The 24,424-nt window shown below is 34.9% G+C and overlaps 3 protein-coding genes and 1 non-coding gene across 5 annotated transcripts; 1 reads left to right on the top strand and 3 right to left on the bottom strand.

The window, feature by feature from the left end:
- Positions 1–914: 914 nt before the first annotated feature.
- On the bottom strand, positions 915–3,190 carry LOC102606606 (cyclin-D5-1). The gene is made up of 5 exons (XM_006466407.4): positions 2,645–3,190; positions 2,460–2,546; positions 2,075–2,366; positions 1,857–1,990; positions 915–1,719 (listed from the first exon to the last, which is right to left on the bottom strand). The coding sequence occupies exons 1-5, from the start codon at positions 2,930–2,932 to the stop codon at positions 1,507–1,509; spliced, it is 1,014 nt and encodes a 337-aa protein (XP_006466470.2). The 5' UTR covers positions 2,933–3,190; the 3' UTR covers positions 915–1,506.
- A 6,387-nt stretch (positions 3,191–9,577) lies between these two features.
- Positions 9,578–13,306, top strand: LOC102606909 (BTB/POZ and TAZ domain-containing protein 4). Of its 2 annotated transcripts, XM_006466409.4 has the most exons (7): positions 9,578–9,944; positions 10,425–10,531; positions 11,148–11,421; positions 11,798–11,928; positions 12,139–12,445; positions 12,534–12,847; positions 12,942–13,306. In XM_006466409.4, exons 3-7 carry the CDS (start codon positions 11,170–11,172, stop codon positions 13,075–13,077), a joined length of 1,140 nt encoding a protein of 379 aa, XP_006466472.2. In that variant the 5' UTR covers positions 9,578–9,944; positions 10,425–10,531; positions 11,148–11,169; the 3' UTR covers positions 13,078–13,306. The 2 variants fall into 2 exon arrangements, with proteins under 2 accessions (XP_006466472.2, XP_006466471.2); XM_006466408.4 differs by lacking the exon at positions 10,425–10,531 and having other exon boundaries at positions 9,579–9,944.
- A 123-nt stretch (positions 13,307–13,429) lies between these two features.
- On the bottom strand, positions 13,430–13,511 carry TRNAS-UGA (transfer RNA serine (anticodon UGA)). The gene has a single exon. It is a non-coding gene; the product is annotated as a tRNA-Ser (tRNA).
- Positions 13,512–14,589: 1,078 nt separating this feature from the next.
- LOC102607386 (formin-like protein 6) lies at positions 14,590–19,652 on the bottom strand. Its single transcript, XM_006466410.4, has 4 exons — positions 17,923–19,652; positions 17,634–17,836; positions 16,096–16,337; positions 14,590–15,986 (listed from the first exon to the last, which is right to left on the bottom strand). Exons 1-4 carry the CDS (start codon positions 19,383–19,385, stop codon positions 15,198–15,200), a joined length of 2,697 nt encoding a protein of 898 aa, XP_006466473.2. The 5' UTR covers positions 19,386–19,652; the 3' UTR covers positions 14,590–15,197.
- Between the last annotated feature and the right edge of the window lie 4,772 nt (positions 19,653–24,424).

The following is a 24,424-nucleotide window of genomic DNA, read 5'->3' as shown; positions in this document are numbered from 1 at the left end:
ATGTCTTGCCACAATGCACAACCATTTCCGGAGAGACACGTCGCACATGAAATTTCAGGTAAATAAATATAACTCATTATTGAAAGCAACATCAGAGCTAACACCTAATCATCATCTTATCTTCTCTTAAGAATTCTAGCTAGGTTCTTATCAAAAAAAAAAAAAAAAAAAGAATTCTAGCTGGGTTAGGAAATACAAAACCAAGCATGATCTCCTACCTATGCTTTTGCCAGGGACTACCTTATTTGCTAGACAGTTTCAACGCCCATACGCTACTGCTGAAAAAGAGGCAATTCGTGTTCACTAGAAAAATAAACGGTGCCCCATACAAGCACCAAGAATACTTAACTGGAGACCAAACTACAATGTCGTACTATGCCAGACTGGATCTCCTAAGAACCCCATGAAGGCATGTGGAATGGTGGAGCCTCTGACATCAGCTTGCCATGAACAGCATGCCCCTATCCTGCAATTCCACCCCAAAACAAAGGTCTGTAGCTCCATGATAATAGGTTGGGTCCTACAACACCAATCAAAGGCAGCAAAATATCTTCAGCATTCACGTGTATTGGTAAAAACAATGGCATGGGGTGCATTAGGTAGCAACTTTCAGAAAGGTTGTGCCTTCAATTACCACGAGAATGTTAATTTATGACGGCTTAATTCAGATAATAATTGCTTCTAATCAAACGTCCGAACCTCAGATTATCTTAAGTACACTATAATCAGCAGAGTAGGACGCTCCTTGATTTCCAAAAGGATATTTGGGGCTTTATGACCCCCACTTTAACACAGAGCAACAACAACAGTTAAAAGGGAGCTTCCCACTCAGCAAAAGGAGCCTCCAATATTCCAGGCAAATCTAAATCACATTCACCTTTATTTACTTTTCCATGGCCCAAATGCAATACTGATGTATCAAATCAAACAAAAACAATTCTTCATTCCTCATGGCTTTCTGCCTTTCGAAAGACATAGGAAGCATCCCAAACCCCTCATCAAAATGTGGGGTTAAAAGTGATGTATACATTAAATATATATATATATAGATATATGGCATGTCCCAACAATAATAAAAGTAGAATAAAAGCAATACAACAAACTGAAAAAAGAAAGTGGGTGAGATAGCAGCATTCATCAAAGCAAAGTAGCAAACACAACAAAGAAATACTGTTGATAAATAGTCTCAATGGTATTCCTGCACTCTCTCCGCCACTCTTCCCTCTTGATGGCTTTTGGACGTCAGTCAGCTTCCTGCTCCTTGCTGTAGCTAAAGCTATCCTTTTTTATTTATTTACTTTTCCTTTTCTCTATCTTCTTCGTTGTCAATGGCTGAAACTTTTGTTTGGTATTGGAAAATAAAAACCCCGGTTATAAACTCCAAATCATACCAGAAGATGGTAGATAACACTCAAAGTACCTATAATTAATCTAACAGCAAGAATCAATTTCCAGCAAAAAAAGGCCTATATCCAATCAATAAACCGAAATATCAAATTCCCCCAACTATGGACCACAAAATTTCTTTGGTAGACAATTCCGAGCATAACCATTGAATGTGAGTCTTCTTTTAGTGCCAGCTCCGGAGGTGATAGTAGAATTCTTTAAAACATCAATTGAGCTAGTTGATGATAAGCTGTGGGAAATCACCGAATTGGGCGTGTTTAGTTTTCCCATCTCAATCCCCTGCATTAGACTGTAACAAGAATATATATGTTCCTGTAGAAGTGCAATAAACTATTAAAATTATAACACATACAGTATCCTAACTTGCTCTATTATGTAACTGAAATAAGAATGTGTCTCCTACAGAACTTGGGTTAGACGCATTGATTTATTGAAATAAGGAAGCTCACAATTTCTGGAGAACCACACAATGGGAATACATTCATCTTGAGCTCGATGGTTTCTCTTGTCAATTGACCATCAGATGCAGCTAAAACTGCAGCTGCCGCAATGGCAGATGGTCGATGATTCATCAAATTAATCACTGTACCAAAAGATTAAACTGTATAAATACAAGCACAAAACAATCGTTAATCTATTAATAATTAGTCATTATTAATGCAGTTACCTTTTGTTATAGTCATAATAAGTTCCACGGCTCTAGAGACTAATTCTTTTGGTCTACATTCACCGCATAATTTAATCATGAAGTAATGCAGAAAAGCAAAAGGAGTGATTGAACCCATTTTCCAGTCCAATGTACTCAATACTAATAGCTCCATTCTCTGAATCACCTTGTTCTCAAAATCAAAATCGTCCACTTGAAATTCTGATAAAGCTGGCACTTGGCATTCCTCCATCTTGGCTGCCAATGATAAACATGCCACTGATAGCAATCGAATGGCCCACAATTTCCCATCCTATATCAAAATCAGTAATGTCCAAAATCATTATAACATACTCAAGAAAGCAAACGTTTTAAACAATCATGTACAAAATACAGAGGTGCTTACATCAATGGATCGCTTTGAAAGAAACCGGTCAAGGAAATCCACAGAAAGATAAGCTGTGCGGAACTGGAACCCAAACATAGCCCTTTTCTGGATTAAAAAAACCCAATAACTCAAACTCGAAATACAAAAAGAAGAAATCACACGCAATAAGGAATAAAAAGGAGAGCTTTGAAAGAGAAACAAACGTTGAATATCCATTCAATGGCATCCAAGCGAGCACATTTGAGCCAGCTCTGGGTTCTAGTAGAACAATCATGAGAAAAGCCATAACCTTTGGATCCAAAATCAGTCTCTTTTTCAACCAACTTTTCTATGAACTCTTCATCCCCATTTCCCAAAACAAAACAACATGGGTCACAATAATAGCTCCCGTCACAGCTTTTCTCATCTCCAGATTCTTGACTCAAACAAGATTCATCTTCTTGACACATAAGACTAGACACAGAAAATGAACCATCATCAGAGTCTCCCATTGTTGTTTTCTACTTCTCGTGAATTTTTTTTTTCTTTTTTTTAAGGAAAAACTGAACAATCAAACAACAAAACAAGACATGGGTATTTTATTCTAAGGACGTAACTGCTAAAGACACGTTGCTAAAATTAAGGATGAAATCGAGAGAGAGTTAAAGAATGAGTAAAAGAGTGGGTGACTGGGTGTGTGGTGAGAGTGATAAAAGCAAAGCAGCAGCGCTTTTGGTGCCGCCAAAATAAGCGGATGAGATATAGTCATATAGAGAGGCGTTATTTAGCGGTTTTAAGCTGCGAAGAAAATAACATTTTGGTACGTAATTATACAAGAAATGTCCCCAAATTTCCCCATTTAAAATTACAATGGCTTCTATATTTATTGTATGCGTATTATATATATAGAATATTGGTGAATTCCTTAAATCACGACAGCTGTTGGGATACTATTACTTTAGGCATTTAGTGTTTTTATTTATTTACTTGAGGCATCATTGAGAGGTATTCTATTACCCAACTATTAACACTATGCTGCAACATATGCAAAATCTTTTTCTTTTTGTAATGTTTGTGAATGAGGATTTATATGTATTTTCTTGTTTCTCAAATCAAGATCATGTTTTGTTGCAATCACATCCAAATCAATTTTAGTGAATGCGGGACTAGTCTTAGAAGTTAAAGCAGTCGATTTTGAGATATTACTTCCCCTACAAGGGACCTAACAGAGACTAAGCTACCTTACTAGAGTTGCGTCTTTTTTCTTTCCCCCTCTGATGTATATCTTTATTTTGTTTATTAATAAATCCAAATTTCTGATTATTTGCAACTCAGTAGTACTCTTTTTTTTTTTTTTTTTTTTTCCTTTCGGGGGGGACTTCAAGGTAAATGACTGTTTGGAGTAGCAGAAAAACAAACCATTTTTGTTCTGAAAATTCACTTGTAAGAGGATATAGCAAAAACATTTTCCAATACGGAGAGGCAGATGTTTTCCTAATTGTCTTGCCCCTTAGTTGTCAGTTGTTTCACAAAAAATTATTCTCGAATTCATCTTGGGGCACTAGCCCTCGTAGGTGTTTGACTGTTTGATAAGAATGCTTACTTGTCTCTCATTTTCTATCCTGTGTCAAACGGAAACCTCGGATGTGTATCTTTATAAGCCATTGCGATTCTACCCCGAGATGTTTCTAACTTATTAGACAGTTGGATTTGCTTCAATTACATTCAATTAGTTAATTCAATTTTGTATTGAAGGGTCACATGGATATATATATATATATATATTCCGAAAACTGGCTGCAATGAAATGCCATCTCAGTTAGGCATGAATGGTCAGAAAAGGAATACTGCCTCTTTCAGTCTAGGGTCTCATTCACCAAATTCCAAAATATATATAAGGTGAATCCGACACGTGCGTGAATGATGCGCTTACAATATTTTTCTCCTCTTGTTTTTTCAGAAATATTTTATATGTACAGGGATGTTGTCCTGCTTATCAGCTAAGATAGCATGGCTTAGTATTATTCTGAAATAAAACAATAAAAAGAAGATTAGTGCAAGTAAATAACAATGATTGTGGGGACTGTAAAAGCATCGACCCACAACTTTGAAATAGAGGAAGAAAAGTGAGATGAAAAATGTAAAAATTGATGATGAATTGATAGCAAACGTGATTATAATTGCAGGGAGGAGCGTCTTCACGTGTGAAAAGGCTGGACCACTGCAGTCTGGCTTCATCGAACGAGCAGCACGCAGACGCTCCTCTTCTATCCCCCCCAAACCCAAAGTTGCCTTTGCCTTTCCCCTTTCCCTTTCCCTTTGCCTTTGCCACCCCCACACGTCATTATATTTTTTATATTTATAATATTACATATTGTCTATGACGTGCTGCTATAAATTAATCATACAAATAAGTTAATAAATGAGTATGTGCTACACACTACAGTGTACAGCTTGCAAGGTGTTATTTATGAATGTGTGCTTAGGTCTTGGTGCATTTGACTGAAAATTTTGCAACCCCGAGATGGTCAGCCTCTGGCTTTGACTGTTTATTGTGTTTCTGTTGTGGTGCTTGCATTTGCAGAATAAGCCGGGCAAGATCATGCTTCTATCACCCATCAGAATCAGACTAAAATCTACATATATCAATCGCCATTGGCTTTTTGTTTAATCAGATTTCTTGTTTGTTCTTTTCTCCCTGTTTGTTGCTCTGCAAATACCAACCATTCTTGTTGTTTTCTAACTCTGCACCTGCACCTGCGCCCGTAGAATTACTATCTGGAGCACAGCTCCAGTGGATAAAATTACTCGTCACTACCACTGGTACCAAATCTGATATTTTCATTATGAATTTTCCACAATAAGAGCTTATAATGAATAATTTTTTTTATCACAACATATTAAGTTAAATCACTGAGAGTCATTTCGAAATGCCATAGCGTAACTAAAAAGCTCGATGTGAATCTTAATCATTAATCATATATTCAAGTTGGTTGGTAATGACATTGACAAACATGGCCACACGGGTAGGTGTTATGTTGCTCTGCTCAGGAGTTTGTTTCATTATGTGAAACATGCCAATTTCAGGTAGTAAATATGGAGTTTACAGATAGCCTACTAGTGGGAACAAATGGCGCCAGCACGTTTTACTTGGACCTAGTTGTTTTGGGTTAAGCTGATGGGCCTACATGGTTAGGGCTGAGATTGGCTCACTTTTTATGATATTGTTGAGAATGTCAAATAAAACGGCATTAAATATAAATTATCAAAGACACAATCCGTACTGAACGATATCAACATAGTTGGTGAAAATCTGTTTGTAATACGCATTGAGAATGTTTGAAAAATTGTAACCTCTGCGTCTATAAATATGCTCAATGTACAACGTTTTATTTAAGAAATAAAAAACTTATTTCTTCATATATGTGTTTGTGTGTGTGTACGTACATAAAGGTATAAACACACGAAAACACACTAATTCACAAACCAATGTCAATTGTGGAGATAGAAAAAATATACAGTAAGAGTATATAGAAGCAGAATTATTAAGCAATTTATTTTTCTATGATGTAAAAATAATTAAATACTGCGGACATTAAAAAAAGTTCAGAAACATTAAAGGAAAACAAAACTGCAAGATCACGCAACACACTACGATTAATTAGTCTCCATTGTCCATTGCATGGAAATGCTCCATTCCCCATGTTCCTCTGCACACAGATTCAAAAATCACCGCACAATACAGACATCGTCTGACTCAATTCAACGAAATATTTGTATTATGATCTGAAGATAACATAAAAGCTTGCATACTCAGAGAAGGTTTCCGCTACCTGGTATATGGAGCGCTGCTTCCTCAATTCCTGTCTTGCTGGCATCAGAGCTTGGAGACTTGAACATCCTCTGCATTAGAAAATTAGAGAGAATTGAGCGCAGTGTAGAAGCATTACCACCTGTTTGAATGATCCAGTTCAATCGAAACTAAAACATAATTCCTAACTCAATCTCTTATTGGAATAACCATAGGTACCCCCGAAAATGGAAGACAGTGCCGGTTAGCTTTCTATCTGAAATTTCCTTCTTTTCTCACTCTGATGTCATCTCAAGCACATCGTGAAAAAGCTTATTTTTCTACCCAACGAAGATAGCAACTAAAATGCCTAAGAATTAGCTATTAAAAGGATTTAAAAAAAAGAAAAAAAAAGAAAAACAATTGGCTCAATCCAATTGTTTTGCCAAATGATAGTGCATTGAGAGCTTGTTTGGATACTTTTGCGATTTTAAAAAATGATTAAAATGATTTTCAAACGTAAAAGTTAATTTTGGTGTTTGATAAAAAAATTTAGAAATCACTTTTGGTAAAATCACCTCATTTTACAGTAGATTTTGAAAAGTAGAGAATGAGTAGTTTTTTAAAATCTAATTTTAGAAATTACTTTTATATTTAATACAATTCTATATATATCCTTATATATATTATAAAAATATAAAAATTATCCTTATTAATTAGAAAATGAAATCATTAACTTTAAACAAATTATTATTATTATTATTATTACTACTACTACTACTACTACTACTACTACTACTACTACTACTACTACTACTACTACTACTACTTATATTGAGATAACAAAATAAAAAATAATTAACAATATAAAATATTTATTTTAGTATCAATTATTATATGTACAAAGTAAACAATATTTTATAGTACAATCATTTATATTCTTACAGCAAATTAATAGTAAGATCATACGATTATTTTTAAAACTTATAACTCTTTTAAAAATAAAATTTTCCTAAACATTTTAACTGATTCCTTCAAGACTGATTATTTTTACAATATAACTAATAATTATTATTTTAAAAGTTAATGTATTACCAAATTGACCCTAAGTGGTGGTAGGCCCGCCCAATAAAAATCCCCCCCCCCCCTCTCTATGCATTTGTGCCAGAGTATGTGTGTGTTATCAATAATAAAACATGTGTGCATCACTAACAGATAGAAAAATACAATCTCTAATGTATTTTTTATATTTTAATAGTATGTTAAATTGAGAATATCTTTATTACAGAAATATATATATAAACATACTTATATAAAGTTGTTTATGAAACAATGAAAAAGACAATTTATAATGCTATAATCCATTTAGAATTTTAATAAAATATGGGATTCTCGAACTTGAGAATCGAAATTTTTTCAATCTAGGATAAAATTCTGGAATGAGTTTGCATTGTTATAAATAGATTTTTATAACTTCCTAAGTTGTAAAACAATGAAAAAACAGTTTACAATTTTAAGGTTAACTCTACTTGGAATTGACATATGCCTTTGCCGCCCATATAATTATTGCGGGCAATAATTTTCAAGTAAACATTTGATTCACGTTGGGTTAGGTGGTTTGCGCCAACTGCCAAAGTTCAAAATTGTAGCAAATGGATGCCAGACTGGCGATGAATCGACCTTTTTTGTAGCAATGTATAATATTAAATTTATAGTGTGATAAATTACTTTGAACGTATTGTTTGTACATCGATTTAAATCATATCTAATATCCAAGATTTTTTTTTTGAATGAGAACTTTTGCTTATGATATTTACAATTATATATTTATTGAGATCAATTCAGATATGGCACCGCTGAAATTTTTAACCTTCTCAAATATTCGAGAGACGTCAACTCCCATCATGAGAGAAATACTGCCTTCAGTCAAGTTCTAAGACTCCGAAAAAAGAAATTTAAATTAAATATTTACAATGCGTCTGCTGAGGATCAAACTACTTTCCTCACATTCGTGAGGGAGTGGCTCTAGTTAGACTTGGCAAAATCCGGGTCCGGTCCGGGTTTTGGTGTTGCCCGGGACCGGACCGGATGAGAGAAATGCAAGCCCGGACCCGGGTTAAAACCCGGTTTTTCCGGGTGCGGTCCGGGCTTGAGCCCGGCACCTTCCGGGTCCGGGTTTTGATCCGGGTTTTTAAAACCCGCATGTGATAATTTCAATTTTTTTTCAATTTTTTTCTTTAATTTTTTTTTTCATTTCTCTAACAATGCAAATTTTAAAAAAGAAAATAATCAAATAAACTCATTCAATCTCAAACTTTAAAAAAGAAAATAGTCAAATACAAATATATAACACATTAACAATGCAAATTTTGCACAAATGATAAATAAAAATTATTTCAATCTACTTTCTAATACCTAAATTCATCTAATTTCTAACTTAAACTCATTCAATCTATATATAAAATAAATAAATTAAATTCAACAACACAATAAATTTAAATAACATCTAACATATCATAAATTCATAATTATATATTTATATATAATATATTTATTTTTTAAATTTATTAAAAAACCGGGTCCGGTCCGGGTTCCGGGTTTTTTGTGTTGAACCCGGACCGGGGCCCGGAAATGTCCGGGTTTGAGAATTTCAAACCCGGATCCGGTTTTTATATGCATGCGGTCCGGGTTTTGCCCGGACCGGATTGGCCGGGTCCGGGCCGGGTCCGGTCCGGGCGGGCTTTTTTGACACCCCTAGCTCTAGTGGTTATCCAAATTTTCTTTTAAAAAATAGGTTTGCGGTAATTTTATTTGTAATTTTAAAGGCAGCAACCATGATAGAGTTGCTCGACCATAGAACAATGCTTATTGACCATAGATCAAAGTGAAAAATAATAAAAAAAATAAATTGTACATATAATCGTGTGGTTATCATTTAATAAGTTTGTTTTATGGTGGAACAACTCCATCGTAGCCGATCATGTGATAAGTGGTGATAAGAATTTGCACGGGATGCCAGACAGTAATTAGCTGGAAAAACACAGTCGTGATCGGCTGCTGAAACTACAAAACAAAACAAAACAAACAAACAAAAAAGTCAGCAACTCAGCAATCATTTCGTGTCGCGCTCTTGAAAATATCTTAATATCCAAACGGGCGAGGATCTCGTCTCGCCCATGACATAGATAGATAGAGACCGTTAGGATCGTTTGGGACGTTGAAGTTTTAGATGAAATAGCGGGAAACCGAGTGACGGCACGTAACTTTCTTTCTTTTTTTTGACAGATAAAATTACCAAATGAGAATCACAACAATTATCGAATTTATTAACGGTTCTAATGTGGCCATGACTCAGCATTGAGAACCGATTTTTTTGGGAGCCGAAACCAATGTCGAATGGCAAATAAATAATCAATAAAGCTGTAATGAATTTGCATAAGTTGTCCTTTTGTGTACCTCAACTAAACGAGCGACACCGACATCATTTGTGCCTATCAAGACCCCAACTCTCTCTATGTATATATATATGTCAGCTGCTGATGATAGATGCTTCTCATTGGCTCAAATTTTTTATTTCATTTGTCAGCGAAGCCGTTATTTTTGAGCCGGGGATTCTAATTTCTAAGGGAAGGAAGTGAAACTAGCCCAGCTTCAATTCCAAAGGGGCTGCTGCGCATTAACGTGAATCTTGTTTGTTTGTTTGTTTTTCCCCCTTGAAGATCAATATAACAGAGGTAGGTGCTTCTGGGTGTGTATCATTTCCTTTTGAATCTAATGATTTGGGTTGGATTCTGATTATACAACCATGATTTCCCATGCATATTATGATTTTTATCGATCTTTGATTGGAAAGTTTGCTGGAAATTATTATATACGTAAATGCAATCCTTTATTGAATCTACGGTCCTGAACATGACAAATTTGTTCTATCGTTGTTATTAGAATCCTGACAATAGAACAAGAAACCATGCTTCTGAAAATGATGATTATGGGATGTTTTAGATGCCCTTCGAGGGGCTTCATTTGTTTCTTTCTCGACTTGCATCAAGAAAAATAGTCTGTATTGGGTTAACACTGACAGATGTTAATGTTTAAGGAAGACAGCCATATCTTGAACACTTGGTTTTGTAATTTCATTGATTTTTAAAGATTTAAGCCATTTCTGTTCAAAAATTACTTTGGTAACTTCTGTCTCACATGCTCTATGTGTACAGAGAAATTTGAGGCGTGGTCGGTCATAGCCTCGGGCACCGATATCAATTATGGTCAGATCTGAAGAACGGGCCATTATTGATTTATCAAGTTGGGAACGAATTATTAGGTTGTTGATCGTTACAATCTGATGATTCAAAAATATTGTTGCCTGACTGTTCTGAATGCTTTGGATCTATCGTACACGTATCTCTGCCACATTCATCCTCTTCGAAATGAGGAGAGTTTTGTATTATGCAAATTATCATCTGCAGAGGATACATAATTAATTTACTGAGCATAAAACAAATTCCAAGCAAAACTTAAAAGCATTCTTCTCTTTGTTGTCTCTTTAACATGATATTATAATTTAAAAATGATTGTTTGGTTCTTTCTCAAAGCTTAATCTTTTGCGACGAATAGTTCCTTAACATAGGATCAGAATCAGGTTGATCAAAAGATCCAATGTATAAATCTTCCATTCTGTTAAATTATTACTCAGAACTTGAATTTGGATATTTATGTGATGGGGTGTGCTGACTGATTAAAAAGACAACTTAATATAACCATGGATGCGATCAAAAATAATAATTATATAAAAAAAAAAATTAACCGGGGATGTAAGAGGCTTGTAATGTGTTGATTAACTTTGTTTGAACGTATAAGCTACAGAACTCTTTACAGTTCTTATGCGCTGATATTGAGCCAAAAACTGATAGATTTTCATTGTGCTTTAAATTTTTCAGAAAAGGATCTTAAAAACTTTATATGAAGATGGATGATGCTTACGAGGGGAGCCTTTCCAAGAGCGTTGCTCCAGCGGCACCTCCATTACCTGGTCCAGCAACCAGTTATCATCAAAAGGGGCTCGTGATGAATGGATTGCCTTTAAGAGGGTACAGCAGTGTATCCACTGCAGCAAAGGATTTGTGGGAGCGCCTCTTCGATTCGGGCTATAAAGCCGACGTAGCCATTTATACTGATTACAATGGCATCATCTATGCACATGCTAATGTTCTTGTAAGTCTTGTCATTCCATCTTTGTTAAATGAGAGTAAAATTACAGTGAATCTAATCACACAACTAAGTGTTAGAATTCCTTTCCTTCTATAGGAATTAAATATAGACTTGCTTGTTATCCGAACTGCAGGCCAATGATCTAAATAGCCAAAACTCTTCCTTTTTGTCGATGCCGTTTAAACCTTACAAACAAACGCAACAACAGTACAAAGCTTATGATATAGATGTAACTAACAAGATGTTTGCTTCACTTCTGGGATTGGGTTGTTAAACAGTCAGTGATCTGACAGACACAAAATCAATTTGTTAGCATCTAGGTAATACCTTAAACACCTTAGTTTATTCATAATGTTAATTTTGTGATTTTTGCCAACAGGGTATGGCTTCTCCTGTGATGAAAGGGATGTTGAATCAATCAAAAGGTCATGGGCGGTGGCGATCTCTCTCCATCCATGGAGTCCCACAGGATGCAGTTCGAGTTTTCATAAGATTCTTGTACTCATCCTGGTAATTAAAGCACACTTTTGCTGAACTAATAGGGTTAATATATTAAACTCACGCGATACCAGAAAGACGTTTGCAACCATGTAGAGGTCGCCTGTTTTTGGTAGAGTTACCTATGTGAAGATAACCTCCAGATAGCTATGCTGTTGTTTCTGTTATGTTGTGAAAATTGCTCTACCATTGTGCTGATCGTTATTGGTATTTCATTTGTAGTTCTGAGAAAGCAGATATGGAGGATTATGTGTTGCATCTGTTGGTTCTATCTCACGTGTTTGTGGTTCCCCAGCTAAAGCGGGAGTGTGAGCGGCAGCTAGAGCATGGTTTGCTGTCAACGGAGAATGTAGTTGACATCTTCCAGCTGGCATTGTTGTGTGATGCCCCTCGGCTTAGCCTCGTTTGCCATCGCATGATCCTCAAGAACTTTAAGGTTGTTTCTGATTCTGAAGGATGGAAAGCCATGATGCAGAGCCACCCGGTGCTTGAAAAAGAACTTGTGGAATCTGTGCTAGATGAAGATCATGTAAGCATTTTCTCTTCTTTTTCGATATCAGAAACAGCTTGTTATGTTAATCCCTCTCCCACTGATCTGAATATGTATATATTTTCAGAAGCAAAAGGAGAGGATTAGAAAGCTAAAGGAGAGAAAGATCTATTTGCAACTTTATGAGGCCATGGAAGCTCTTGTTCATATATGTAGAGATGGTTGCAAAACAATTGGTCCACATGATAAAGATTTCAAAGAGGACCAGGCACCTTGCAATTATACGGCTTGTAAGGGACTGGAATTGCTTGTCCGCCATTTTGCTGGTTGCCGGCTAAGAATCCCCGGTAAATGCAGCCACTGCAAGAGAATGTGGCAGCTGTTGGAATTACACTCTAGACTCTGTGATGATTCAGATGTTTGCAGGGTTCCTCTTTGCAGGTGAGCTTCCAAAATGATGGAAATACATCACGTGATTATCTATATGTGACGCTGCTTGAAACTTTCAACTAATATGCGGAAACTTTCGTTACAGGAATTTCAAGGAGAGGATTAAGAAGCAAAGCAAAAAGGATGAAATAAAGTGGAAGAAGCTTGTGGAAAAGATGTTAAGAACAAAGAGAATCGGAGGAACCAATTTTTTTTCTGAGGAACTGGCTAGCCCTTCATGATTCACTGCTAATAGTCCTGTATTTAGGTTTCAAATTGTAAATTAATTGCTGTTATTGCAGACTTAATTCTAGAATTATGTAATCAGAAGGTTGCGAATGTATTTCTCGCTCTTTCTATGTATGTCAATATGAAAATCACAGTATCACTTCCACCCTCAGACCTTCTTTCTCTCTTTTTTTTTTCTTGGATCTCTGAGAACAATGAAAATGAAATTTGATAGTTCATGAACATCACAGTGTTGATTCAATTGGTTTGAACTAAAGCTTCTTGTATGTACGTTGAGTGTTAAATAGTATCAAATTAAATGTGCTTCCGTTATTGTTGACGGTTTAGAGAAACAAAATCGAAATGCGTCGACAGCAGGGTTCGAACCTGCGCGGGCGAAGCCCAACAGATTTCAAGTCTGTCTCCTTAACCACTCGGACATATCGACAATTATTGAAATTATTAATTGTATTTTGAATAAATTGATGGAGATTGTTACTAAAGCTTCTTACATTATCACATAAGATACATGATTCTTTTACAGCCGTTGAATAAAAATTCAATAGTTGTAAAAATTTAAAATTATATATCATTTTATTTCCACAACCGTTGAATAAAAATCCAACGGTTGTGGAAGAATCATATATGTTACATGATGATATAATATAACTAAAACTTTAATTGATTTGAACTTTTTCCTGATTATAAAGACATGAATTGATGTGATATAACTCATATAAGTTACCATGTGAAGTAACCGGAAATGTGAGTAATGGGATCAACGGGGCCACAAAAGGTTATAATAATGTTTATTGAGGACATGGTCTGGTGTGTCCTTTTGGTTCTTTTAGAAATATTCTCAAATAATCGAAACTCATTTTCTTTATATTTTTACAGTGTTTTAAAGTACACAAAAAGTATTTTAGGATTTGAAAGTAATTTTTGGAGAGGTAATTACATCGGTCAACATGCTTTTAGTCTTTGAGAATACTGAAACGTTGTCGTTTTTCCATACTTTGGCATTAGAACACTAATGCTGGCGCCTAGCGGCTCGCCTACTGTTCGTATAAATTAAAAGCCCATCTGCTTGCCTATTGTTACGTTCGACAAAAGGTTTTGGCAATCAGAAATGAAAATGAAAATAATTCGAAGTAGACTGGGTAGCTATCCTTCTCAAGTATATATATTTTAAAATTACTTCAATTTACTTTTTCTGTCATCCTTAATTGATTGATAGCTCATGCATTTTATTCTAATAGAAGCTTACCACTATTACCATTTAAAGGTCCTAAAAAATTGAAGCACTTGTGGGAAAATGAAATGAAATCTCCCATGAAAATGTTATTTGAAAAGGTTTTGGCCATCAATGTAATGCATTGAGTTATTTTGGTGTTCATCTCTATTTCTGGGAGTGTGTAAACTTAAAAAAAAAAAAAAAAAAACTTGGACAACATGTTTAAAAATCATGACATTTATTGTTATATAATATACACCCACCAAAAATCTGAAACCAAAATCCTAGGAAATGCTAGAAATAAAAGGACTGATATTATTATTGATAACAATAAAATAAATGCCGACCACGGCCTTAATCTTAATAGGTAACATCAGAATAACATTTTGATCTCTAAATGAAGAAACCTACCTTCATATGTAATTATGTGTTGGAAGTGAACAAAAAGCATTCTGTTTGTTCTTTTCCTTTTAAAACATTACACCGACGCCATCTTCACAAAGCTATGCAACATGCGGTCTAGTATGAATGAAGATGCCCCTTAACGCCCTACCGTTTGGCAAAACTTTCCCACAATTTGTTCTCCTTATTATTGTATGATGTATGTGGCCTCTGGAGACTGCTAGTCTGTGTCTTTCCATACGAAATGTACCTCTCCTTCCAGAAGAAATCGTAGTTTTGAACTAATTATAACCTCTCTGTGTTTTGGGATCTTGATAATGAGAAATTCCTTAAAAATTACTTTCACTTCTCCGTCACCCAGCTCCTTATCATGCTTTGGACTCCACCAAAAAAACAAGAAGAAGAAGAAGAAGAAGAAGAAGGTTTATATATCGAGCAGCTACTTGAATTTAAAACAATGAGGAAGTGGTCAACTAGTTCTCTTGTTCTCACACAATTTCATGGAGAAGAGCTGTCCTCATCCGAACTGGTATCTTGTCTCACATTATACCTGTTGAGCACCGGTAACGAAGCAGTTGCTGATATCCGGAAGGATCTAGCTGAACCCACCATTGTTCGATCCTGCATCTTTCCAACTTCTTTACAGACATGATCCAATATAGCAAGGAAATCTCTAACAATCATGAATATTCTGAAAGGATGTGCTTCCTCCTTTGCTGCATTCCCATGAAAATATTCAGTAACCTCTTTCACAAGTGACAAAGCCATTCTTTCATCAGCCTTGATCCTTGCAATTTCCTCTTCAGCTTCTTCCAGAAACATTTTCATTGAGTGGAAGAACTTCCCCTGCATGTCTGGCTTCTCATATTGCAAAACCAATCTGACTTTCTCAAGCCCCATTTCAAGCTTCATCACATAGCTGCTTAATACATCTGAGTCCATTCCAGCTGCTTTTTTGACATTGCTGAGGTCTCTACTCAGCCCGGACACAACCTCCAATCCTTGCTTCTTGAACTCATCCTCCCTCATAGAGTTCTTGCTTTCAACATTCTCTTCTGTAGATTTGGTATCTGCACCCTCAGCTCTAATAATTTCCTGGACCACAAAGTGGAGCAATGTTGTCTTCCCATCCGTTCCCTTTATATCTACTAGTTTTAAGAGTGTATCAAGTTTAAAAGCTTTAGCGTCTCCGCGATTAGTACCAACATTCATCCTGTTTCCTGTCTTGAGAACAGCTTCAAGGAGTTTGAGAAATAATCTGCTGTTCTTCAATTCTTCACTTGCTGCCTAACAAGTACAAAGATTATACGTTTAAATTTCTAGAAGTCAGAACTGGCAACTGGTAGAGATCAAATAGGACATTAAACTTATCAATTCATAATTTCATCCAAAATACCTCTAGAGTTTGATATGACTTTCTCAGATATTTTACTTCAGCATCAAAGTTGGCTCTGTACAGCATTGCCTCAACTCTTTTAAAGGCAAATGGAATATCAAGAACTGCCTTGAGAAATCTTTCTGCAGATCCTAGTTTCAAGATGTCACCTTTGTACTCTCGAAGTTTTATTTCTTCCTCCTTGGTTGGAGCCATCTTCACTAGTGTTTCCAAAAGCTCTGCACCTAAGCTTTCAGGGTTACCTGTTCCACCAAAAGCCATATGTTATATGAGAAACTAGAAACGAAGGATGTAACTAAAGACCGTAATAAACATTTAAAGAAATTGTATTTTCTTCTATATGTTACATTTGCTTAATGTTTGTGCCACTGTTATGAGGGCAGAGACTACTACTGCGAGCTTCTCTAAGTTTTCCCAGGTTATTTTGACAAGTAGAAGAGCACTGGAGCTTAAGATAATTGGCTGGAGTAATGGAGCATAGAAAATTTAGGTGTATGAATGTTTTGAAATTTGGATGCTGTAAGAAAGGGAGAGGAAATATTTGCAAGTGAAAAAAGTAAAAAGAACAAACAAAATCTCGTCATGCTTTGTTTGGGGATAAAGAAGAATCAGTGTAGTATTGTCAGTATAATGATTCAGACTTGAGTACCAGTTGACCTTCTCTTTCTTGGTGAAATAGATGGCTCATTCAAATTCTTCAATAAGGAACAAAAAACTAGAAAGAAATTTCAGTTATCATATCCAGGAGAAAGGAAGTAGACAATGGCGAAATTTTATGTAGGAACTAGGAAGAGTTGCTAACTTATAAACACGAGATGAATGGTAAAGTATCTGTGAATAATGCTTCTGATTTCAAAGTAAATAAATGCAAATATGAGTTGGCAATGGGATATCAATCTTTTAATTTGACATTGTCAATGCTTGGCAAGTTGTTATAGAGGATGTTTAAACCTTTTGATTATCTTCCCTTGTGATTTAAGTATCTTTGTCAATTAAAAAAAGAAAAAGAAAAAAAAAAGTATTGTTGTGAACTGAGTGTCCTTTCTTGTTTTTATTAATGAAAAGCTACACAGTTATGCCGGTATCATTATTTATCTAAAACTTTCATATAATTACTAAGAAGGGTAATGGCAATGACTTCTGAATTAAGCAATTGGTAATGACAATGACTTCTGAATTAAGCATTTAACTCCTATTTATATTTTTAGAATTTCTTGACATCACTTTTTCTGTTCTGAACTAAGAGTTTGGAGATGCAATGCTTGGTACTTTTTTATTCCAATTATGTGCTACCATAGACCTATTTGCACCCGACAGTTTTCAATGAACTAACAATTTATGCTCAATCAAATTTTCTGGCACCGATCAACTGTCAAGAAAGGCTGCTGGAAAGTGAATATGCTATAATAAGTATAGTTGTTAAATTAACCCCAATCACATTGGCACTGCCTATTGCCAAGCAAGCCATGGAGCCTGAGAAATGATGATAGATCGAAAATAGCAACATTACTTAGATCGAAAATAGCAACATTACTTACCATCTAGAAGAGCTTCAGACACCTCATCTCGCGTTACATTCAATGCTCTTAACAAAATAGCTATGTTCTGTGATTTCTTTGGGTCCAATACCCTGTTTTCCAGTTCAACAGGGGGGAGAACTGATTTTCTTGTAGTAGGTTCTTTTGGAACTGAATTCACTGAATTGCAGCCGAAAAGAGACTCCATCATGTCCTCATTCAATCTACAAGCACGCGAAATGCCCTCAAAGATCAGAAATTGTACATTAGATGTGGCAGAAAATAGAAGAAGTAAAAAATATTTACTTACTGAAATGAGCTTGATTTCAGCTGATCCCACACTGTAGCTCGGTCTGAGGTTGCCCGTACTTTGTCCCAGTGAAGAGCTTTTAACTTCGGCTTTGCTCCATCAGTACCATCCCCTTCAGTCTTCTCAGAAGTACTTGTACTTTTACTGACCTCTTCCACAGGAGATTTACTTATGCCACAACCAGAAGGGCAGTTTGGACTAGACAAAGATTGCTGCTTAGGCAATACTGGAGCAGGCGTCGAGGAAACAATTGTGTCTGAAGATCCCACTTTTCTTGGTATTGACAGTGGCGGCGGCGGCGGCGGCGGAACTGGAATTTTAGTTGTTTGTGAGGATGAATTGCTATTCAACGATCGAAGAAGCTCCATATTTGGTGGTGGTGGTGGCGCTGAAAATTTTGGCCTTTTGGGAGAGAATGGATTTGCTCGTGAACTATCCTCAGCTCTAGGCTGCTCTGTCCCTCTTTCTGGCATCCCTTGTGATGGGGGTGCTGGTGGCAGCGGCGGCTGCTGTTGCTTGATGGACGGTATGATAACATTCTTCATTTCTGGAGAAGAAGCTGCGAGCCTAGATTTAGGTGAAGTTCTTTTCGAATGAGGAACAGAACTATTATTAGGATGACCAACAGAATTCACCGTGCCATTGTTGTTAACATGAACTGAACGGGACGAAGCCACAACCGGCGTGCAATATTCATCATTGCTGATAGAAGAGCATTGTGGTGTATAAAACGCCGTGTCATGACTCTCCTCATCCGATGATGACATAGCAGCCGGTGAATTCTCATTCTGAGAAGGAGGCCTGGTCAGTTGTGGGAGTGGTTGCAATTCAGGGCTTGGCCTGTACCGATCTGATCTTTTAACAGAATCGAGTTTATGATATGGCGACCCATTCGCAGCAGCTTCACTAACTGACGTCCTACTGGGCTCTACAGTTCCTATATACAGAAAGCTTGATGGGGGCACTCTGGGTTCATCCTGAATCCCTTGGGAATTGGCTCCCACGAGTTTCTGAGACTCTCCGGGATGTTTAACTCTATGGCGATAAAGAAAGAATGCAAGAGCTGATAACATTCCCAGTGTGACAATTCCAACTGATATAGCAATTGCCACTTTTTTGGCTGGCTTTGCTGGTTGTGTGGCTGCTGGTATTGGTATGCTGCCGTTTGATGACGATGATGGTGTTGCAGGCGTTGTTGCTGGTGGTGGTTGGTTCTGATCTTGACTTTGTCCATTTGGGTCCTCGGGGAAAAAGGGCTGGTCTGGGCTTTCCGGTGAAGGCGGCGGCGGCGGCGGCGACTGCGGTGGCTCAGCCCCTGGTGGTGGTGAACTTGCTGGAAACAATGGCTGGTGAAGAATTCTTCTCTGAATTGAACTGCTAATGCCAATGCTAATGTCACTTTCTGCTATGCAGGAAATGGACAATGATAGGATCAAAAAGAGGTTCAAATGATAAGCTTTCATGGTGAATTTTTCTGGGTTGATGTTATCTTCTTCTTTTCCTTCACCAAATTCATCTCTTGCGTGTGTTATTTTTTCCTTTATCTTTTTTGGGCTCTGCAGAAAATGGAAAATTTTGTTTGGTAAGAAAGAGAAGAGAGAGAATGTGAAGGGAAGCTTCTTTTTTCTGCAAGATCTGGATGCTCCAAGTAGCTCATCTCTCTAGTAGTCAGCACTCAGCAGTAGCCGCATTTTTTTTTTAAAAAAAATTTTCCCTTCCTTCATTCTCCTTATTTATTTGTTTTCTGTTTTTTAGTTTTTACCGCGAAACGGAGTAGTATCGTTACAAGTGAGAGGAATGACGCGTGGACAGTGAGAATCTACTTTAGTGCTCCTCCATTTTTTTTTTTTTCCAGATAAATGGACGATGATGACCACGCAGTGTTAATAAAATAAGGACCACGTTGATGTCCTTTTCCGTCCAATAATGAATTGTTCCTTCTTTCGCTTAGAACGAGAAGAGGGACAGTTATATAAATAAATTCCACAATATTCCTTTAATTGCCCTTTAGAGCCGTTTAAGTCCTGTGGCCATTGCCTTGCTTTAGCACTCTCGATCTTAGGTTCTGGTCACAATCCTCTGCAGTCCCGGATACAAGAACCCACAACGTCTGACCGTACCTCACATTAATATACATTTGTATATATGTATAAAACAATTTTCTAGTTTTTATTTTAAACTTTTGTTAATTTTACATATTTCGAATATCCTAAATAATTTTTATATTTGTTTGTAAGAATTAAATTCGAGAAATATCTTTTAAGTATATTTGAAAATTAATTACAAAAATTCACTCTTTATGATCTCACCGAATTGGTAGACTGAAATTTCAACTCGAAATTTATTATATTTAGGTAGAGTTGTGTCGTACATCCAATTCATCCGTATGCTAGAGGAATCCCAGGTATAAAATTGGAAACTTGTTTGGTTGCTTGTGCGGTAGGTTTGACTTAATTGGATGGTGGGATCAATGGAAACGCGCAATCATGCACCATTATAACACGGTGAGGAAACTTGAATTATACTGCATAATAATCAACATTCATTTAAGTGTAACATTAACGTATAAGTGATAGTATGTGGATTCTAGATGTGGGAGCATCAAGGCCACAAATGTAATTGCACCGACGCCAAGTTAACGTTATGCTCTTTTTTATGCTTTGCTTTTTGGGCTAAGATTGATCCACCGACCGTCTCTTTATCACACAACTGTTAGGGTGGGGAAACACGCACACGGCCATTGGCAAGCATTTGCTTTATTTTTTTTGCTTTTTCTTTTATCCCTTTCTTCTTTTGATGGACATCCTTATATGCCATTTGGGTCGCCACCGCCACTTATGTAAATACAATATTATCCTTTCTCTTAAACCACATGGGATCATTTTTTTTAATCATTTATGCACTTTATGTTACTATTTTTGAGCACTCTAATCTTGTGTTTTCTTTCTTTCTATATAATAAAGGATCTTGAAATAGACATTCCACTTTTACAATTTATTACACTCAAAATTCATTTTGTGAATTACAGGAGGAGATCAAATCTCTAACTGTTCGAGTTGTAAACCTTTTAAAGTAGGTAGAGCCCGTCTCGCGTAGCTAAAGTGCTGCACCTCTATTTAAGTAGAAATCTTCTCCTACAATAGAATTGATTTTATGCTACAAGCGAGGTGTGGGGTATATGTGTTGTCAAATCATCACCAAAAGACCTATTTACATTTAATCTTTCAATACTTATTTACTTACGTGACAAATAAAAAAGTTTAAAAAAAAAAAAACTCAAAAGACTCTTTAATTATGAAATAAATTTATATCATTTTAATTAAATTCTTCTCTCACCAAATTTAACTACCCTCTGTTTTTTTTTCAATAATGTAGTTATAGTACTTATCTCCAATAATAATGATATAAAAAAGAGTATACAGATATAAGTTATTCTTCAATATTAAAGAGAGAGAATGATAATTTTATTGACCAATCTAATTTAAAAAGTCTTTTAGAACCATTATTGCTGATGTGCCTCTTTAGATGAGAAGTGAAATATCGTTTGAAAAGTCTTTTGGTGAATTTACTGTTCAAAAGACATAAGGGTGAGCAAATATCAAATTAATTATTGAGTCATCAATTCCTCTTAAAATTTAAATTCGAGTGACCAACTATAAAAAAACTGTTTAAATTATTGGATTAGACATCTAAGGTAGTGTGATAACTGACTATAAACATGTAAGCATTTAGGGCGCAATTGGAGTTGTTTTTGGGAGACTCAAAAATAATTTTGGAAAGATAAAAGTTAATTTTATCATTTGATAAATTCTTTTAGAAATCACTTTTGACAAAATAACTCCATCTAATAATAAAAAATCTAAAACTATCCTTATTTCATAAAATCTTTAATTTTAAAGAAATTATTACTACCAACTACATTAAGATAAAAAATAAAAAGAATAAAAATTAACAATGTAAAATATTTATTTTAGTTATCAATGATTACACATACACAATAAAAATATTTATATACATGTTTATAAATGTGTGAAATAAATTTTATTCAACATTATATCTAATTCAGTTTAGTTTAATAATAAGATTTATCAAATATATACGACTACTTTTAAAACTCACAGTATTTTTAAAAATAAATTTTACTAAACGTTAAATCAATTCTCTTCACAGCTGATTATTTATATAGTATAACTAATAATAATTATTTTAAAAATTACAACATTACCAAACCGGTGCTTACTACAAAAAAAAAAAAAAAGAAGAAGAAGAAGGATTTTGCTTGTAATATTTTAAAGATAGTGTTTGACAATATTACTTCAAAAAAATTTGTAATTGAAGTGTTGGGTGTAGGTCATTTGGTGGAATCTTCAATACATAAAGTAACGACACATTCATTTTGTTAAAAATAATAATATTATTAATAAATTTAAAAAAACACATATTTTTATATATTTATAAATAAAAAATATAAAATTTAATATATTAAAATATGTTTTTTAATATTTTAATAATATATTTACTTTACGAATATGACATTTTTACTTTACCAATGTCCAATCAGAATACGGTCGGAGTTGAATTTCTAGCACGGATCGACATTTAATGAACTTCTGGCCAAATTGGGCCGGCGGTACAATCCAAGAAGTCAAATTTTCTGCAAACTTTATTGAGGAATCAAGAAAGAAAACAAATACCAAAAATCTTCAAGAAACAGAAATATTCATTACTTTTAACAGATATTTCGATGTACTAATAACGATTGAAGCTGATCTACTTGTTTTTATATCAAGAATTTGGTAAAATGACAAACAGAAAAATGGCCCGTAATATATGTTTTTGAAAATTCCATTGCCCATTAATTTCTACTTCAGATTAGAAAAGTTCCTGTTGACCGACAACTTTTGAAGTATTATTAGCCTTGGCTTATTCTGCTGATCGAATTGATTTGCCAATGGAATTATTTTTGCCCACGTCTGATGTCGACTAGTGGTTCAATTTATATGTATCATTGAATGATAATCATCATAAAGTGCTTTATATCTCATGGCCTTATAGCTGTCATCATGAGAAGATTATTAAAATAATCGTCTATAATGTAATTAAATTATTCATGATAAGGTTAATAAAAAGCACAGGATTTCCCTCGGCTGTTTGATTCCTACCGTCAACCAAGAAAGAATAACTAAACTGGTAAATTTTCGATTCACCTTTATTTCAAATGATCTTTCGAATAAGACAAGTTACGTATGGCAGATTAAATGAGTTAATTCAGCAATTAAAACTGCAGTTAATGGCCAAATTACGAACAGTTTCGAAGTTAGAATTAGCACCCTTCTTTCTCTATCTCTCTTTCTTTTTCTAAGAAAGTGGTGCCAAAATCAAATAAATTATTTTAATTAGCTCCCTACCTCTTCGAATTATGCATGTTTTGTTTATGGGTTGCCGACATTTCACGCAATGCATGGCATTGGCCAGTGGCAGTGATCAAATTTCACACCGCGCGTCGAAGCATTATCTAGTTTTGCTTTCGCAGCCATGCATTGGGCGAACGTTTTACTTTATACAATTAACAGATTATAAAACTCACACATCAACTTCACAATGCTCGTTTAGTCAACTTGTAGTCTTGTACCACCAGCCAGATTTTTATGCATAATTTTCTCAACTTTTTTGGGCATTCAGAGGAAAATTGCCCTAGTTCTAATATAGGCATGCAATTGAACGAACAACGTGTGATAATATATGACCCATGCATCTATATATATATTTTATCATGATTTATCCAAACTTTACATTGACGATTACACCCTCTAAACAATTTTTTGTCATTAGTAATTAAGTTGATTCCAGTTTTAGTGGTTACTCTTTAATTCGAGCAACAATAGGGATGACAAAATCTAAATTTGGATCTGAACCTACATTGAAGTTTTGATATCTGTATCCACAAAAAAAATATGCGGATCCAGATATCTACATTGATTGTATGTGGATTTTTCAAATATTTGGATCCGGATAAGAATAAATTCAAATATAATTTTAAATTCAAAAACTTGACCTAACAATATCAAATGAAATTCAATTATAATTCAACAATCAACAATTCAACATAAATAACATACACAATACCATAAATCTACAAATAAAAATTCCACAACATAAATCAAACATAAACAATTAAAAAAATCTAAGGTAAACTGATTCATTACAGCATTCCTTAATTATTATTATTATTCTTTTAGTTTCTTAGTGTATTTTTCAAATTCAATGAAGATTATAGAGTTCATTATGCTTATACATATTACAAAAATAATTTGATTAAATAAATAATTTAATTTATATATTTTTCAATTGAAATTTAATTATAAAATAATATGAATTCAGATATCTAGTTTTCTAAATGCATTTGCATGTATATATGCACAGATCTTATATTTTAGACTCTAAATCTATATTTTTTTAATATATATAGATCCAGATTTTTTAAAATCCGGATCTTTTGAAA

Source organism: Citrus sinensis, chromosome 7 (genome assembly GCF_022201045.2).
Source record: "Citrus sinensis cultivar Valencia sweet orange chromosome 7, DVS_A1.0, whole genome shotgun sequence".
In the NCBI taxonomy this organism is placed as follows: domain Eukaryota; kingdom Viridiplantae; phylum Streptophyta; class Magnoliopsida; order Sapindales; family Rutaceae; genus Citrus; species Citrus sinensis.
Note: the sequence above shows the minus strand (reverse complement) of the source record. Positions and strands in the feature narration are given on the sequence as shown.